The following is a 17,908-nucleotide window of genomic DNA, read 5'->3' as shown; positions in this document are numbered from 1 at the left end:
GATATTCATTATTAAACAGTCTTAAATAAACATTAATGAATATAACAATGTCTGCAACAAGGACTTAAAATAGAGCCAATCACTGGTAGGTAGCCAACAACTGTACCGTGTTATAAAGCGCTATTTTCGATCTGTATTTGTTAACAATAACTCCATTAAGACTTTTAAATAAATTTAAATAAATCCCCTTATTGTAATGAATTTTCTATAATTTTGTCAACACCTGCATCGCCTTATTGCTATTCTAACGAACAGTGATTGCCGTGTCATAAACTCACGGTACGGCGCCTGGAATCGATCGTATCTGGGGTGCAACCCTCTGGGTCCTACTTCTTTGTTTGTATCCTTCACACCAGGTTCCCCCCCCGTGCGACTAGTAACGGACAAAAGTCGAAACACTATAGTCTAAAATTCATAGCTTATTATACAGGGTGTTCGGTCATCCCTGGGAAAAATTTTAATCGGAGAATCTAGAGGCCAAAATAAGACGAAAATAAAGAATACTAATTTGTTGATTGAGGCTTCGTTAAAATGTTACAGAAACATTTCCGGCCATACAGTATATTTTTGGTAAAGAATTTTTTTCTTGAAAGTATATAGGGTTTCGAGGATATGTCTATTGACCAAAAATGATTGTAATTGACGCCCGCAACCAAAAATAATTTTTTTAGAACGATTTGAAATTTTTTAGTTTCGTCCAAAAATTTATCCATCTTCCTGAATTTTTTTCTCGCAAGTGCGTAGGATTTCGGGTGTATGTCTATTGACCAAAAATGTTTGTAAATGCCGCCTGCAACTAAAAATAATTTTTTTAGAACGATTTGAAATTTTTTAATTTCGTAGAAAAATTTGCCTACCTATCGGAATTTTTTTCTCGAAAGTGCGTAGGATTTCGGGGGTATGTCTATTGACCAAACATGATGTTAATTGACGTTCGCAACCAAAAATAATTTTTTTATAACGATTTAAAATATTTTAATATCGTCCAAAAATTTATCCATCTTCCTAAATTTTTTTCTCGCAAGTGCGTAGGATTTCGGGGGTATGTCTATTGACCAAAAATGATTGTTATTGATGCCCGCAACCAAAAATAATTTTTTTAGAATGATTTAAAATATTTTAATTTCGTCGAAAAATTTGTCTACAGAAATATTAGCGGAGTACATTAAGAAACTCCTGTTTTATTATTCCAATGAGAAAATAAGCCTTTCCTTGAATAAAAAGAGTATCATTCTGTTTATCTGTTTGTCATCGGATAAAGATAACTTGGAACATCTTGCTTATTCTTTTATTTGTTCTTTTCAATTTTTACGCAAATAAAGATTTGTCTTCATTCTGATTGCAGGTAAGAACGCGATCCAATGTACTGCATTGTGCTGGAAACAGTGCCAGTTTCATCAAATGCGCAAGTTTTCAATAAGATTTTGTTCTGTAATATTGGTGTAAAGCTATGAAACTTTCTAATGCAAGCGTTTGGTAAAACTGCTGAAAAGCGAGCTTTTGAATTAAGGTCTAACAAATGAAAGCATTGACTTGGCTAATTCTATGGAAAAAAGTTCTCGCTGTCCAAAGAAATATTTTAATCAGTTCTCTTTTCCTTGGCATTAGGTAAGGAAGATACTTTCAGAATTATTTTGGAAATATTATCAGCGAAAACAGGAGATGGCTACACGTCTGTCTTCTCATCTTTTACTCTAGGATCTTCAGATCCCATCGTAGAAGTCAAATTTTGCTGGTTCCTTATTCCTTCGTGTGGAATATTTGTCATTTCACAACCTGCATAATCAATGTCTCAGAATATATTTCTATCCGGAGGATAAATTCTAGTACATTTGAAGCCATTAGTACGAATATGAATAAGCAAAATTTAGATTTATAGTGTCGGGTAATAGGGAACGATGATCTGCCCGGAACCAAGAGCAACCAAAGTCATGAAAAATAGTTTGTTTTATAAAAAACATTGCACTATAGGGTGTTCGGCAACCGCTGGGAAAAATTTTAATGAGAGATTTTAGAAACCAAAATAAGACGAAAATCAAGAATACCAATTTGTTGTTGGAGGCTTTGTTAAAAAGTTATTAACGTTTAAAGTTCCGCCCGTATTGAATTTTTTCTCTCGAAAGTGGGTAGGATTTCGAGGGTAGGTCTATTTATCAAAAATGCTTGTAATTGACCTCTGTAAATAAATGTAATTTTTTTAGTATGATTTGAAATTTTTTAATTTCGTCTAAAAATTTCAGTATCCACTCGAATTTTTTTCTCGAAAATGGGTAGGATATCAAGGGTATGTTTAATGACCAAAAATGATTGTACTTGAGCCTCGCAACCGGAAATAATTTTTCTAGAACGATTTGAAATTTGTTCTTTTCGTTGAAAAATTTCACACCTTCTCGAATTTTTTTCTCGAAAGTGTGTAGGATTTCGGGGGTATGTGTAATGACCAAAAATGATTGTAATTGACTCCCGCAACTGAAAATTATTTTTCCAGAACGATTTGAAATGTTTGAATTTAATTGTTAATAACTTTTTAAGGAAGCCTCTATCAACAAATTGGTATTCTTGATTTTCGTCTTATTTTGGTTTCTAAAATCTCTCATTAAAATTTTTCCCAGGGGTGGCCGAACACCCTGTATACAAAATACAAAGGTAATTAAAAAAGTATTTACCAAAAGATATAATAATACTATTCACGCGTTTTTTCATTACAAAAATTGAGGAGTATGGTAGTTTATAATTTGCACGATACGTTAGCTTCTAATTACACGCAACAATCAACTGATTTTTTTAGCTATGTACACTTGACTAGAACATAGCGAAACTTGATCATTGTTTATTCTATCCGTACTAATGTTTATGCGAAATAACGATCGCATAGCGTTTCACACTCTAAAGATATCGCTACTGTCCGGTTTTAGAGGAAATCCCCCTATTACGTAGTACATAACGCAAAGATGAAACGTTTCTATTTTTGTTTCTATTTTAATTGAAACTTTTACCAATGTCTTTGTGAGAGTTTCCCGATTAAAATAAGACCAAACACGATATAATTTGTATTCAACCTACTTCTAATAGAGTATAAGATGGTGTTTAATACGATTAAATACGCAAATATGATCCAACTTGTATCGTGTTTGGTCTGATTTTACTCAGAACCTCGTAAACATATCAGTAAGGGTCCCATTAACAAAAAATAAATAAATTTCACATTGTGTTATTCTTATTTGTCCTTCGTTCGCAGTTCTTTTCTACGTTTGGCAAAATACTAAACCGAATGTCGTAGCTCGGCTTGTGCCCTTCTGGAAACTGAAAATTAACCACGACACTTCGATCTCGTGTTTCTCTTAGTTATCTAAGATTTGCTCTATTTGTGGACTGCAACCTATACAAACAAATATAATACTAATACATGAGAAATTAAAAAATCCTGAGAAATTTACTATTTTCGATCCCAAACCCGGGAAATGAGGAAGAATTGACAAAAAGCCAGACTCTAATCAAGAGTAGGAACTCTCTAGTGGGCATTGCATCGAGAGTGAGAATTCTTTCATACAGACACCTTACGAGGCGAGTTCCAGTATGAAGGTTCTTTCGTTTACTCGTATGAAGGGGCTCCTATTCTCGATACTGAATCTGAAGAGTAAAATTCTCAAGTGGTCGTCATTACAGATGAAAAAGTTTTCTCAAGCTGGTTCTTTCATTTGTTCGATCTTAGCAGCGCGTTCATTCCATCGATCTTGATTGACGCGATCGAACGTAATGTTGGTAAAATGAGGCTTCGCGCGTTTAAATTAAGTCACACTGTGTAAAGAATTTGATTTTCTAACAAATTCTCCAAGCATGCGTTGCATCTGTTAACCTTAGCCCTTACAGGATTCTGATTTTAAATTACAACGTTTGAGTAACTATATTGTCTGCTAAGAAATTTATAGCAATACCATTTTATGTATTTCATAATTTGTTCTATCTATTATATCTAGATTTTTGTATCTTTGTTTAGAGAAGAGGTACAGTTTGACATAGTTTTTAGAGTTACCGTGTTATATGTCTTTCGCATTGTACAATTCAAATTTGTACACGTTACTTTAAGTTGTGTACAAAAGGACTCCGCACAGATCTTATGGAAAATGACCCACGGTTAAATTAGCTGAACTTTTGATACGATGTAGTTTATGATGTTTTGATGAAAAGTTCTAATGTGCCCAAGCTCGTAAATTGAACAGTTTCCGAGATATGGGGGATCAAAAGTCAATAATAGTGAGACTTATTCTAGACTACCACGTTTGAACATATTTGAGTGTAAGAAGCACTGTTGTACACTGTCCATTTATTTGACCCCTTAAAACTCAGTAGTTGTACTGTGGGCCCTTAAGGGGTCTGGTACCTCTAGCGGTATGGAAAACGAGGCATTTTTTTAAGCAACACTGAAGATAAAGTAAGCATTCAATTATCCTGAAACTTTGCACTGTATTTAGGTATAACAAATGTTGAAAAAAACCCTTGGCAATGTTTAAAAAATATTTATAATTAAGCCTACACAGCGCCATGTTCCCGAGCCACTTCTTGTTTTGATGCCCAGCTGGTGTGCAGGATTGTGGTAAAATGGTTGTTATGTACAACAAAAACCGAAATATTCCATTAACTATGATAAATGTCCTAGGCATTGACGATGAGACATTTCAATTTATATAAAAATGAACAATGTGGCAGATATTTGAAACTTAAAATCGAATTTTAACACAAAAACGAGTTCTTGTTACGAATATTTTGCAGTATTATTTGACAATTTTGAAAAAAAACGGATTGTCAATGCCTAATAAATATAATAGTAAAGATAACTGTAAATTTTCAAAGCAATTGATTAATTAGAACTGGAGTAATGCTGCACACCGTTTTGTAAAACATAGTTCCGAGGAAAATGCATTTAACGCGCTACAGGACGCAGACACACGTCATCGTTTGGGGCTCTAAATTTTCAGCAAAAACATTGTTCCGACACTGAGACCTTTCGCATAATGTTTTTAAGGCTTCAAACTATTATTTAAGCCAAAAAAAAAAAAATCGAATTTTTCAATATTCTAGAGTTACCAGACCCCTTAAATATTACCCCTTGACCTCCTGATCCTCTGACTTCCATTCAGGAATCAAAATAAAGAACCCCCAAAAAGGTAAAAAATGGTACTCTTTTTCATTGTACAAACATGAAGCATCGTCGACATTAGCATTAACCAGTGTGCACCACGAGGAGATTGCTCGATCGGATTTTGCACACCATGTGACCCTGAAGAGGGCCGTTTTTATAGTTCTCTCTATTCGACCATAACAATCTCAACATTCATATTGTCTTGATAGTCTTTATTATCGGCATTTTTGGTCGTATTTAGAAGGTTGCCATCCGAATATTTGGCATGCCTTTTATGACGAATCCTAAAAACCTTAAAACACTTGCAATATGTGCACATGTACCCAATGTTTTGGTACCGGATTGACAGATGCAGTAGTAACCATTTATTACTTCCTCTTCTAGTTCCAGTTCATTTTTGGGAATGTGAGAAATAAGAACTTGATGTTTGGTACGATTCCGAAATCGTGAATAAACTTTTAGTCTTCTAAGGCTGTTATCTACCAACGAAGTGTCAATCTGTGCTAATAGAGGGCATCAAGACAATATGAATGTTGAGATTGTTATGGACAAATAGAGAGAACTATAAAAACGGCCCTTTTCAGGGCCACATGGTGTGCAAAATCCGATCGAGCAACCTCCTCATGGTGCACACTGGGTAATGCTAATAACGACGGTGCTTCATGTTTGTACAATAAAACAGAAAACTATTTCTTACCTTTTTGGCATTTTTTTATTTTGACTCCTAAAGGGGAGTCAGAGGGTCAGGGGGTCAAGGGGTAATATTTAAGGGCCTACAGGGTCACAACAGTGCTTCTTACACTCAAATATGCTCAAACGTGGTAGTCTAGAATAAGGCTCACTATTATTGACTTTTGATCCCCCATATCTCGGAAACTGTTCACTTTACGAGCTTGGGCCCATTGGAACTTTTCATCAAGACATCATGAACTACATCATATCAAAAGTTCAGCTAATTTAACCGGGGGCCATTTTCCATAATATCTGTGCGGGGTCCTTTGACTTCGAACCGCTAATTACCAAAATTTATATCGAAAATACTATACGAAGGTCAGTTGGTGACTAATGTCCCGAATTCTGTAAAATACATTTCAAACAAGAGGAATCGATAAAACTGATCTCAAAACGAAATTTTACTGTATTTCGGACATGTATATTTATTTCTCTACATAATCATCCAAATTGTTTTCGATTACTTCTATACAAATTCTAAACATTCTATCTATTAATTTTTCAAAATAGTTTTGATTTAAAGCTTCTCATTCTGCTTGTAAACATGTCCATAGTCGTGCAACTATGGTTGGATAATGAATTTTTATTCTTTTGCAGAATTCATCTCACCGTAGTCGTATCGGAGACAAATTAGGCGATCCATTTCATGATTTTTAGAACTTTTTCCCGTTGTTTTTGTTTTACAAAGCCTTGGTACAATTTCGAGGATCGTTTCGGATCATTACCCTGTCGAAATACGAAGTTGGAACCAATAACTATTTGTAAATTAATTTTCGTCTATAGGTCGGTTTAAAGTATTCGTTGATAGATTCGAACTTATGAATGAATCATTTTTATTTTCTGGCGAGCATCGACCGGATTCTCGATCAATACAAATCCTCCAGCATCAGAAATTATATTATGCCTGATCTTTACGTTGCTTGCTGTGCATTACAAAAGCATGAATAGTTACTTGCATTCATAATTATGCATTTCATCTAGATTTACAAAACTGTTATTTTCAGCAAAATCAGCAGTTACTACAAATACATCGGCATCTATCGAACCTTTCATTTCCCTCAGACACGAACTTTACCTTCTAGCGATGTAAGTGTGCTTTTGCAAATGACAATTTTCTTCATTCGATCGGTCTTAAGAAGTTACGATGGAACGAGGAAAATAAAGTAAAAGTTGGAAATATTTTTCTAACGCCGGGTATACAGTGTGTTCTACTACCCCTGGGAAAAATTTTAATGGGAGATTCTAGAGGCCAAAATAAGACAAAAATCAAGGATACCAATTTGTTGATGGAGGCTTCGTTAAAAAGTTATTAACGTTTAAAGTTCCGTCCGTACTGAATTTTTTTCTCTAAAATGCGCAAAATTTCGGGGGTATGTCTATTCACAAAAAATGATTGTAATTGATCCCCGCAAACGAAAATAATTTTTCCAAAACGATTTGAAATTGTTTTTTTTTTCATCCAAAAATTTAGGCACCTAATTAGATTTTGAGTAAGGAATTTTTTTCTTGAAAGTGGATAGGAATTCGGAGCTATGTGTATTCACCAAAAATGATTGTAATTGATCCCCGCAAACGAAAATAATTTTTCCAAAACGATTTGAAATTGTTTTTTTTTCATCCAAAAATTTAGGCACCTAATTAGATTTTCAGTAAGGAATTTTTTTCTTGAAAGTGGATAGGAATTCGGAGCTATGTGTATTCACCAAAAATGATTGTAATTGACCCCCGCAACCGAAAATAATTTTTTTAGAACGATTTGAAATTTTTGAATTTAATTGTTAATAACTTTTTAACGAAGCTTCCATCAACAAATTGGTATTCTTGATTTTCGTCTTATTTTGGCCTCTAGAATCCCCCATTAAAATTTTTCCCAGCGGTGGTCGAACATCCTGTATAGACATAATCTAAAAATGTCTGCTTTATCGATGGAATTTTGATTGCAGCATCTTTTCCATGGTTTCTGTTGTACCAATATTCCGCAATATTTAAATTAAAATATCTCCTAAAGTAAAGTTTTTTTCGATACAAGTAGCTTTATATTTCTTATTGAGAATGACGAGCTGAATCGCTTTGTGTATCAAAACAATATATGACTCCATTTAAAAAACAAACTTAACCTTCAAATATCATCTTCGCGTCCACGTACAAGAACATAAATAAAAATTTTTTCTGCAAAATATCGCAATTAAGAAACTTAACTTTTTTTTTGTAAATTCAATACGGGCGGAACTTTAAACGTTAATAACTTTTTAACAAAGCCTCCATCAACAAATTGGTATTCTTGATTTTCGTTTTATTTTGGCCTCTAGAATCCCCCATTAAAATTTTTCTCAGAGGTGGCCGAACACCCTGTATAATTTTATTAAGTATTTATTCATGATCTAAAAATGCATGTATTATGTCGCAAATTTACTAAATTTTATTATCAATCTTCGATTTGCATACAAGTTATGCGACTAATTACGCAACCCCGTCTGCCCTAAAGGAACGGGTATTTACGAGCAAATAATTTTAAATTTAAATAAATGTAAGTTTTATAATCTGTTACTGTCGATAAACATACGAATTCTTTCTTTTCCTTTGCAAGGAGAGGTCCTGAAGCTTGACGATGACTTTTTAATCGGGTTTCGTTCAGTGGTAGAGTTTGGAAAAACTTAGCAAAGTTGATACGATACTTGCCTTGTAATACTCTGGTCGTGCGTTCGCATCCTGGTCGAAAAGTTTTTTGCAGGATCTTTTTTTCAATTTGTTTTTTAATCATACGCGTCAATATAATATTTTATTTTTTACTAACCTTAAAATATATTTTTTTTATACAATGAATTTCATATCTACTATTAAACTTTTCGTAAAAGCACGCGAAACATAACAATTTTAGGCACCACGGGCATTGAATAATTTTTACTGTAATTCATCTTTGATTTTGATGGGTTTGAAAAATGATATAAACGATCTTTTATACGTACAATAAGCAGTTCAGTTCAGTTTCGAAGATATTAATAAACAATTTTGGTACCGTGACACTAAATTCTGTCTATATTAGGTGCCAGTTTAAGTGATCCTGCTTTAAATGTATATACTTATTTATAGGATACGTTACTTTAAAAAATCAATAAGTCTCTTTTAAATTACCTAAAACTAATAGTTTCTAAATATATCGAGAGGGGGCCAAAATAGAAACACTAAGAAAACATTATGTCAAAACATATTACTTATTGATCATAAATTTATAACTAATACTAGATATTATGACAGTATCTAACTATCAAAATATCTACAGTAAATAACATTTTCGAAGATTATGAAATTTCCGGGGAACATTTCAGGCCATACATTATATTTTCGTTCAGGAATTCATTCAAGAAAATGCGTAAGATTTCGGGGGTATGTGTATTCACCAAAGATGATTGTAATTGACCCCCCAAACCGAAAATAATTTTTTCCCAACGATTTGAAATATTTCAATTCCGCCGAAAAAATTGTCCTGCTTCCTAAATTTTTTTCTCGAAAGTGCGTAGGATTTCGGGGGTACGTCTATTGACCAAAAATGATTGTAATTACCGCCCGCAAATGAAAATAATTTTTTCAAAATGATTTGAAATTTTTTAACTTCGCCGAGAAATTTCTCCATCTACCCTGTTGATTTTTCTTTAAAATTTGTTTTTCATTTTTAATAAACTTATTTAACGTTCTACGGAAATATTCTGAAAACGTTATCATATATGTGTAACAACATCCCATAAATTGTGCGATACACTTACTTGGAGCTGAACGCAACAGTGAATGTTGCCTTGCGTTTCGACGCATTGGTGTTTCGAGGCTCTATTGTGCTTATATCACCATGATCCGGAGATCACAAGCATGGTAATCTACCCCTTGGCCGCTCCACACCAAGGGGTAAAGACCCAGAATTACTAGCCCTCTCAACGCTTTCCGTATCATCGAGGAAGGGTACTTGTACGACTCAATCTTGATTCCCAGTTCTATTGCATGTAAGGACATTTTCTCTCGAGTCTTTTCTATTTGCTCCGAGTCTAATATTCCAGCAACTCAACAAGGGACTAGACTCGTAAAACGCGACAATGTATTCGTTTTTTTTTCTACGCGTATGTATACACAACTGGCACGTGCCAGTTCCTCTACAGAAATGATTCTTAAAGTGAGCCCCATGTGTGATTCGAAAATTGAATATTTTCATCTGTCCCTTCCAACTCGGGGGATTCCCCTTAAAGCCCAGTGAAGCATGAAAATTTTTCGTCAAATCTCGCCAACTGGCATTTAAAGACCACAGCTTATTAAGTCTAGAAAGATATTCTTAAAAATATGCTATTTACCATGTTAAATTATTTAGTAATTTAATAACATAACAGCATGCGATGAATGTGTATCGTCGGATGCATTAAATGTTATTTAAAAAATGATAAAATGCTAGAACCGAGAAGTAAACTTAAAAATGAATTCTGCTCAACATAGTAGGTTTCATTTAACCTTCCTAGTAAGTACTGGACTTCGCAGGCTGTGCCGGAGTCATTTCTGACTCACACCGACATTTTACTAATGCAGATATATTTTCTCTTGCAAACATTCACAATTCAACGCAGGGGTCTAAATAATAAAAAGTAGTTGAGAAGCGGTTGTAATGGACAAATTTAAACATCTCCGCAAAATCAAATGTTTCACCGATTTCAATTAATGCTTTCCCATTTAAATAAACATATGTTAAATATTTTTTGGTGTTTACGGGGACTGTATGACCGTGTAAGATGAAATCTTGAACCAAATTTATAATAGAGGGTTGCACTAATAATATAATTTACATTCTTTCAATAATGAACAGCTGTCCAAATATGTATGCACGGTAGCGTATCGAGGAAAACGATGAGTCAAAAGTGACTCCGGCACAGTACTCTGGAGGTTAAATGGGGGAAAGAATAAACGAACTGTCAGAGATACAAGCTTACAATGAAGGAACAATTTGGTTTTGGTTGAAGTTGTATTGTGGACGTGACAATGTCAGACATATTACGTAATTATGGATATATGTAATCGTTCCGACAAAGCGAATTAGTATAATATTGGCGACAACGTGGCCTGGTCGATTCTAGAGTAGGTGCACTTTAGTCGGTGGTTTTCGTTTTAGCAGAGACAAGACGAGAACACTTACGGATAGGATGATCGGTTTCATGCTTCATCAAATAGCTTCATCATCGTGTCCATACTTCATCAAACAGCTTCCTTGCCTTCCAGCAAACAACGAAGTTTTTATTTCGTGTAACTTGTTGTTCTAGGCGCTGGCGTCAAGATGGAGCACATTCAGGCCACCCTGGACCCAAGGAAGCAGGAGCTATTGGAGGCACGCTTTCTCGGAGCAAGGGTGAGCTACATTTTCGGGTGCGCACGCGCTCTCGTATACACTCTCTCCGATACATTTTCTTTTTCTTCGCCGATTCTCCAGTTCTATTCCCCCTCTCACACGTATCAATATCGTTTATTATCTAATCATCGGTGCATGAGCAACAACAGACCAGGAAACAGTTCCACCTCGAATTTTTACGATTCATGACTAAAAGCTTATTATATTCGATACGTTGACTCACACTTTTCTGAATATACACAAGTAAAAATAAGACTAAATTGTCGTATAACAAATATCCATGAATGCATCACCGAGAAGTTAAACAAAAAAGTAGCCGTGAATGTGTTAAAAAAGACTCTCGTTAACTGTTCAGAAAGGAAACGAAGACCAATTAAAACATAGTCATACATGCTCGTTGCATTTGAATTGATGTTAAAATGATCTTTATTGCGTAGCATATGGATTCTCATTTGCCCATACATGGTTATTCTGTAAATTAAATATTTATGCGTATACGTGGTTACGTCGATTCACGATACTCTTGACTGGAAAAAATTATCTCTGTTTACCGTACTTACGTACCATTCACGAAATTCCATCCTCTGAATAAAAAATGACTTGGAGATATATTTAATCATATATTTTGTTATAACTTAACGAAGCATTTGTAGATTTTTTTGTTACACTATATTTTAATCTTATTTTTACTTGTAGTTCACACTAACATGTGAGACACCTTGCATAACAAAATACGAAGCATTATCTTTAAAGTAATGCACACAGTGTCCAACACACGAGCAACGTTTTATACCGCGTATGCTTCGAATAAAGCGTTACGAGCTCTTTTCTTAGAAATCAATGGAGATATCGACTTTTAAAGGGTCCAGGGTGGCAAATTCTTTTAAGGCGACTATTAGGAGGAAAATTTCTCCAGATTTCTTAACTGGAAGGTAGTATACATTTTTTATTACTTAGCTCTTATTAGACCGACTAACGTTTACTTTGACTCTTTTCTATTTGTTATGCGTAGTTAAAGAAAATAGTAAAATATTAAAATCCAAATACGTTTAAAGGCAAGTATGTATAACTATACAGGGTATTCGGTCACCCCTGGGAAAAATTTTAGCGGAAGATTCTAGAGGCCAAAATAAGACGCAAATTAAGAATACCAAATTCTTGACTAAGGCTTCGTTAAAAAGTTATTAACAATTAAATTCAAAAATTTCAAATCGTTCTGGAAAAATAATTTTCAATTGCGGAGGTCAAATAAAAGCATTTTTGTTGAATAGACATACCCCCAAAATCCAACCCACTTTATAGAGAAAAATTCGAGAAGGTGTGAAATTTTTCGGCGAAAAAAAATTTTTCAAATCGTTCTAAAAAAATTATTCTCGGTTGCGGGAGTCAATTACAATCATTTATGGTCGTTACACATACTCACAAAATCCTATGCATTTTCGAGAAAAAAATTCCTTACCGAAAATCAAAATAGGTGCCTAAATTTTTCGACGAAAAAAAAATTTCAAATTGTTTTGGATAAATAATTTTCGGTTGCGGGGGTCAATTACAATCATTTTTGGTGAATAGATATACCCCCGAATTCCTGCGCATTTTCGAGAAAAAAATTCAGCACGGGCGGAACTTTAAACGTTAATAACTTTTTAACGAAGGCTGTATCAACAAATTAGTATTCTTGATTTTCGTCTTATTATGGCCTCTAGAATCCCTCATTAAAATTTTTCCCAGTGGTGGCCGAACACCCTGTATAACTATATATTACAATGTTTCTTACATTTCTATCTAAGTTGGGTCATACTTTCGGATAATAGTTATTAAGACATTTCGTCTGTGTTACTCTTGTCTACTTTTTGCAGAGAAATAAACAGTTTTAGTATTCGTTACTTTCTCGTAAATTGTTAGTGCATCTAACACTCCTAATGACAGAAACATTATTTTAGAAAAACGTAGTGAGTTTGAGCCGTCTGTCACCAGTGACCACCATGACGTTAAATACGTTCTCTTTTATTTACGCGCATTTGTGCATTACTTTTTAGATGATCCTAGTATTAGGCAGTTTATAAATAAAAGACGTATTTTATGCTCCAACTTCGAACAATCGTAACTCGGTTACAACCAAAGATTCTTAATAAAAATAAAAATCGTTTGCATTGTTGCATTTTTGCCAACAATTTGTAAGTTTAAAATAAATCTGAAATTGTTGCTCATGAACATTCTTAAATTCAATTTCTCATAGACCAATCAAGCATACATATATTTTATTCATTGGTGAGAATGAATTATTCCTTATACTAATATAATTTTTGTGTAATTGATTATTATAATATTACAGAAAGATATACTCTAGCATGTATAATGTTTATATAATGATTTCGAGAGAGAAAGGAGATTTAGTTACACATAAATTTTAGATTTATTAATACTAAAATTCATAATGTAAGTTTATATCCTTGTTAAACGCTTAGACTATAGTGTTCGCATTTGTGCTTCGCGTGTTACGTTTTGTATCATGTTTATATTTTCATGCAATTAATTCTCAGATTTGTTAATTTATACCCTAAGAAAATCGGATAAACGTCGAAAACGTTCATGTATGTTTTTGGAAGTGGATAATGTGTGTGTTTAATTAGACTATGAGAAGATGGATTTCTAAGTTTGTTTATCCTAATTTCATAAACCTCTGGATTCCTGGAGTCGATGAATTCTTTAAAGTGGTATTCCCATTCGGGGACCTCGATTTTAGGTGATTTTTAAAATAAAGAATTATTATAATAATTATAGAACAAAGATTTAAAAATTTTTCTTATACGTTTAACCATTTTTCGAGATAACGCTGTTTACTTTTCGTGCAATAATCAATATTATTACTCAAGGCACTGCCTGTTTCTAGCGGTCTGTTATTTTCAATGGCTGCCACGATATCTAAAATATGAATCGATTCATCTTCTTTAAATTTTACATTATTAAATAGATGCTCCTTTATCGTGTGATCTAAAATTATGTCAGCGTCTATAATAGTTCTTTTATATCACCCAGAGAAGTTAAAAATTTTAATTCATTTTAAATAAAAATTGTTTTCGAATTTTTTATTTCAGACGAATACAACAATCCAATCCGTGGCAGCCATTTAAAATTCTTAATTAATAATAAAGATATTGGTACAATAATTTACCAGCTTTATCTAGAAACATGACCAAAATACGTATGCAGAGTTTCAATACTAATGATTCATAATTACAAAAATACTTTATACCGAATATCGCTTTAAAATCGATGGTCTCGAATCAATTCTTTAACATTATTTCTACCGCGATTTTAAGCATACTTATTTCGACCAAAAGGTGCCTTTTAGCACCTTTGTATGTGAATGCAAATAACTGTAAAAATAATTGTTAAAAAAAAATATTTTTATCGAGTCAAAAAGTGAATTCAGGAAAAATGATTAAGAGTTATATTTAAAATGCCCAACTTAAATGGGAACGACACGTATATATTTTAAATAAATTTGTCATTATTTAAAAATAAAACACGTTTCATTTGACTCGGTAAAAGTTATGCCTTAGACAGTTGGTATGCTTGTTTACTTGTACACAGCGTGTTAGGCCACCCCTGGAAAAAATTTTAATGGGGGATTCTAGAGGCCAAAATAAGACGAAAATCAAGAACACCAATTTATTGATGGAGGCTTCGTTAAAAAGTTATTAGCGTTTAAAGTTCCGCCAGTACTGAATTTTTTTCTCGAAAATGCGCAGGATTTTGGGGGTATGTCTATTCATCAAAAATTATTGTAATTGACCCCCGCAACCGAAAATAATTTTTCCAGAACAATTTGAAATTTTTGAATTCAATTGTTAATAACTTTTTAACGAAGCCTCCATCAACAAATTGGTATTCTTGATTTTCGTCTTATTTTGGCCTCTAGAATCCTGCATTAAAATTTTTCCCAGCGGTGGCCGAACACCCTGTATAATTGATTTCGTTCACGTGTATACAGTTTGATAATTGGTAAAGCTTAATAAAATACAAGAGAAGCTTGGTAATTAATGCATTTATCGAATGATAAATTATTGAAACTAGTTCCACTTTATTGTGTACACAGCTGTGCTCAACGTATTGTTAATACATGCGGTCTCGGTAATGTCATTTAAACATTTCACTCTTCAAATTTTACAAGCATATGTGCAGTACGAAACCACTCGTCCCTAAGTATATTACGGAGGATAAAAAATATTCAACAGTTTATTATTTTATTAATCGAAAGACATATTTCTGGTCTCGAAAAGAATTTTTTCCTGTTCATAAGATCGTTATTTTAAATTTAATTTTAAACATTTTTTAATGACTCCTCGCCAGTTTCCTCTGATTTTCAAATTGTTCAATATTTTTGTCATAGGAGGGAAAATTAATAAACGTACTTGTAAAATATAAAAATAATTTGAATAACAAAAAATATTAAATATGATCTAATTTTCAACAAAATGAAAACGCCTCTTAATCCTTACTGATTGTAAAATTGTATATACGTGAACAAATAGGTACATATTTAAACAATCATGTCAACTGTTTAAACTATCGTAGTTAAGCGAAGCCTCGCCTAAAAAAATTTTATTATAAATTTTCGATCTATTTTCGCGCAGGGAAACAACGCCTCCATTTTTTATTGTATTTCTTAGGACTGACTATATCATATTTCAAGCTTGACTCGTGCGTTTAAATTGTACGGTTCTCCAGGATGTTTACCTCTCTTTTTAAGTAAATAAGGAAACTTCATATTTTAACGCAAATGTTTCTTTATCGTAGAAAATACGTACAAGCTTACAAGGTAACAGAATAGTCGGCAATAAATGATATTTTACACGTTCCAAACAGTCAAAATTTTTGTTACTAACAACAAGAAAATTTTGTAGAGATTAGAATAAATCGGAAAATCGGAAAATGCAGTATCTAACAATTTCAGGGTGAGTCTAATAACTGGGTCAAACTATAACTCTGCTCTTATCGAAGGTAGAACAATATTGTAAAGGAACATTTTGAATTGTTTAATATGGTCTATCGTTGTGTGGTGCAATTTATTCCAAATGTAATCAAAAGAGACATATGTATATGTCATAATTCAAAAGGGTTAACTCCACAGAATAAAAACAGACAAAATTGTTAATGTTTTGAGACTAAAATATTTTTAAAAAGTAGAGTAGTCGAGCCTTTCGATTTATGATACGGTTCATATGGTCACACGTTATCTTGGTGAAATATATAATACACTTACTCGCTAATTCTGAATTACCACTTTCAATTTGTCCAGTTGCAAGCAGTGTTTTTCAGAATTTTTCATTTGGTTGTTTGTACTCATAGTATAAAATTGCCTTCCAATGGCAGTGATTAGGTTAGATTAGGTCTGGGCGAAGTAGACTAAACTGTATAATTAACTTCAGTGTTTCAAACTCTATCACTCGATCAAAACCTTGTTAACTCCTCGCGGTCCTATGTCGATCTGAACTCGACATCCTATTTCGTTCCAACTAATTCTATGTCGAGTTTAGCTCGGCGTAGAATGTTTTGACTACTGTTACAATTATCTTCTCGTAACCTTGTGATTCGATGCAAGCGTTTGATAGTTATTTCATTAGTATTTGTAATACACTATAATTAAATTCGTTAAAATTTTCAATGTGAAACTTTCTTTAAATAATGTGAAATATCGATTCATAATAAAGTCATCTGCTTCGAATCTATAAAGTAAACCTACAGAAGATGCTACTACTTCGATAGCAATATTCGCTTTTCACTGTAATCTTCTTTCTTGCACTATTCTGCAACGATTGATCTAATTTTGATGTTCGTTGCTTGCATAATAAATAGTAAAGACCGTAATTACATCGTTAAAAATGGAATTATCGAAGTAAGCACCGATTTATACAGGGTGTTCGGCTACCCCTGGGAAAAATGTTAATGGGGGATTCTAGGGGCCAAAATAAGACGAAAATTAAGAATACCAATTTGTTGATTGATGCTTCCTAAAAAAGTTATTAACGTTTAAAGTTCCGCCCGTACTGAATTTTTTTCTCGAAGCTGCGCAGAATTTCGGAGGTATGTCTATTCACCAAAAATGATTGTAATTGACCCCTGCAACCGAAAATAATTTTTCCAGACGATTTGAAATTTTTTTTTTTCGTAAAAAAATTTCACATCTTCTCGAATTTTTTTCTAGAAAGTAGGTAGGATTTCGGGGATACATATATTCACCAAAAATGATTATAATTGACACCCGCAACCGAAAATAATTTTTCCAGAACGACTTGAAATTTTTTTTTCGTCGAAAAATTTAGGCACCTAATTTGATTTTCGGTAAGGAATTTTTTTCTCGAAAATGCGTAGGATTTTTGAGGTATGTGTAATGACCATAAATGATTGTAATTGACTCCCGCAACCGAGAATAATTTTTTTAGAACGATTTGAAAAATTTTTTTTCGCCGAAAAATTTCAGCACCTACCCGATTTTTTTTTGTAAATGAGTAGGATTTCGGAGGTATGTGTATTCACCAAATATGATTGTAATTGACCTCCGCAATCGAAAATAATTTTTCCAGAACGATTTGAAATTTTTGAATTTAATTGTTTATAACTTTTTAACGAAGCCCCCATCAACAAATTGCTATTCTTGA

General features: G+C 33.3%; 1 protein-coding gene across 9 annotated transcripts in view; it reads left to right on the top strand.

The window, feature by feature from the left end:
* LOC122400850 (serine/threonine-protein kinase tousled-like 2) overlaps positions 1 to 17,908 on the top strand; it is an 82,638-nt gene that overhangs the window by 17,781 nt on the left and 46,949 nt on the right. For 7 of the 9 annotated variants that reach the window (XM_043402550.1, XM_043402551.1, XM_043402553.1 and 4 more), the window contains one exon: positions 11,161 to 11,246. The exons of 1 other annotated variant lie outside the window; for it this stretch is intronic. In XM_043402550.1, coding sequence (XP_043258485.1) covers positions 11,161 to 11,246 — 86 coding nt within the window. Of the gene's footprint in view, positions 1 to 11,160; positions 11,247 to 17,908 lie in introns of those variants that run through there. One more of the 9 variants, XM_043402557.1, reaches the window with a different exon arrangement.

This window comes from Colletes gigas, unplaced genomic scaffold (genome assembly GCF_013123115.1).
Source record: "Colletes gigas isolate AHSC1104 unplaced genomic scaffold, ASM1312311v1 Colletes_gigas_Sc00020, whole genome shotgun sequence".
NCBI lineage: Eukaryota > Metazoa > Arthropoda > Insecta > Hymenoptera > Colletidae > Colletes > Colletes gigas.
This window is presented reverse-complemented; position numbering and strand designations above follow the sequence as displayed.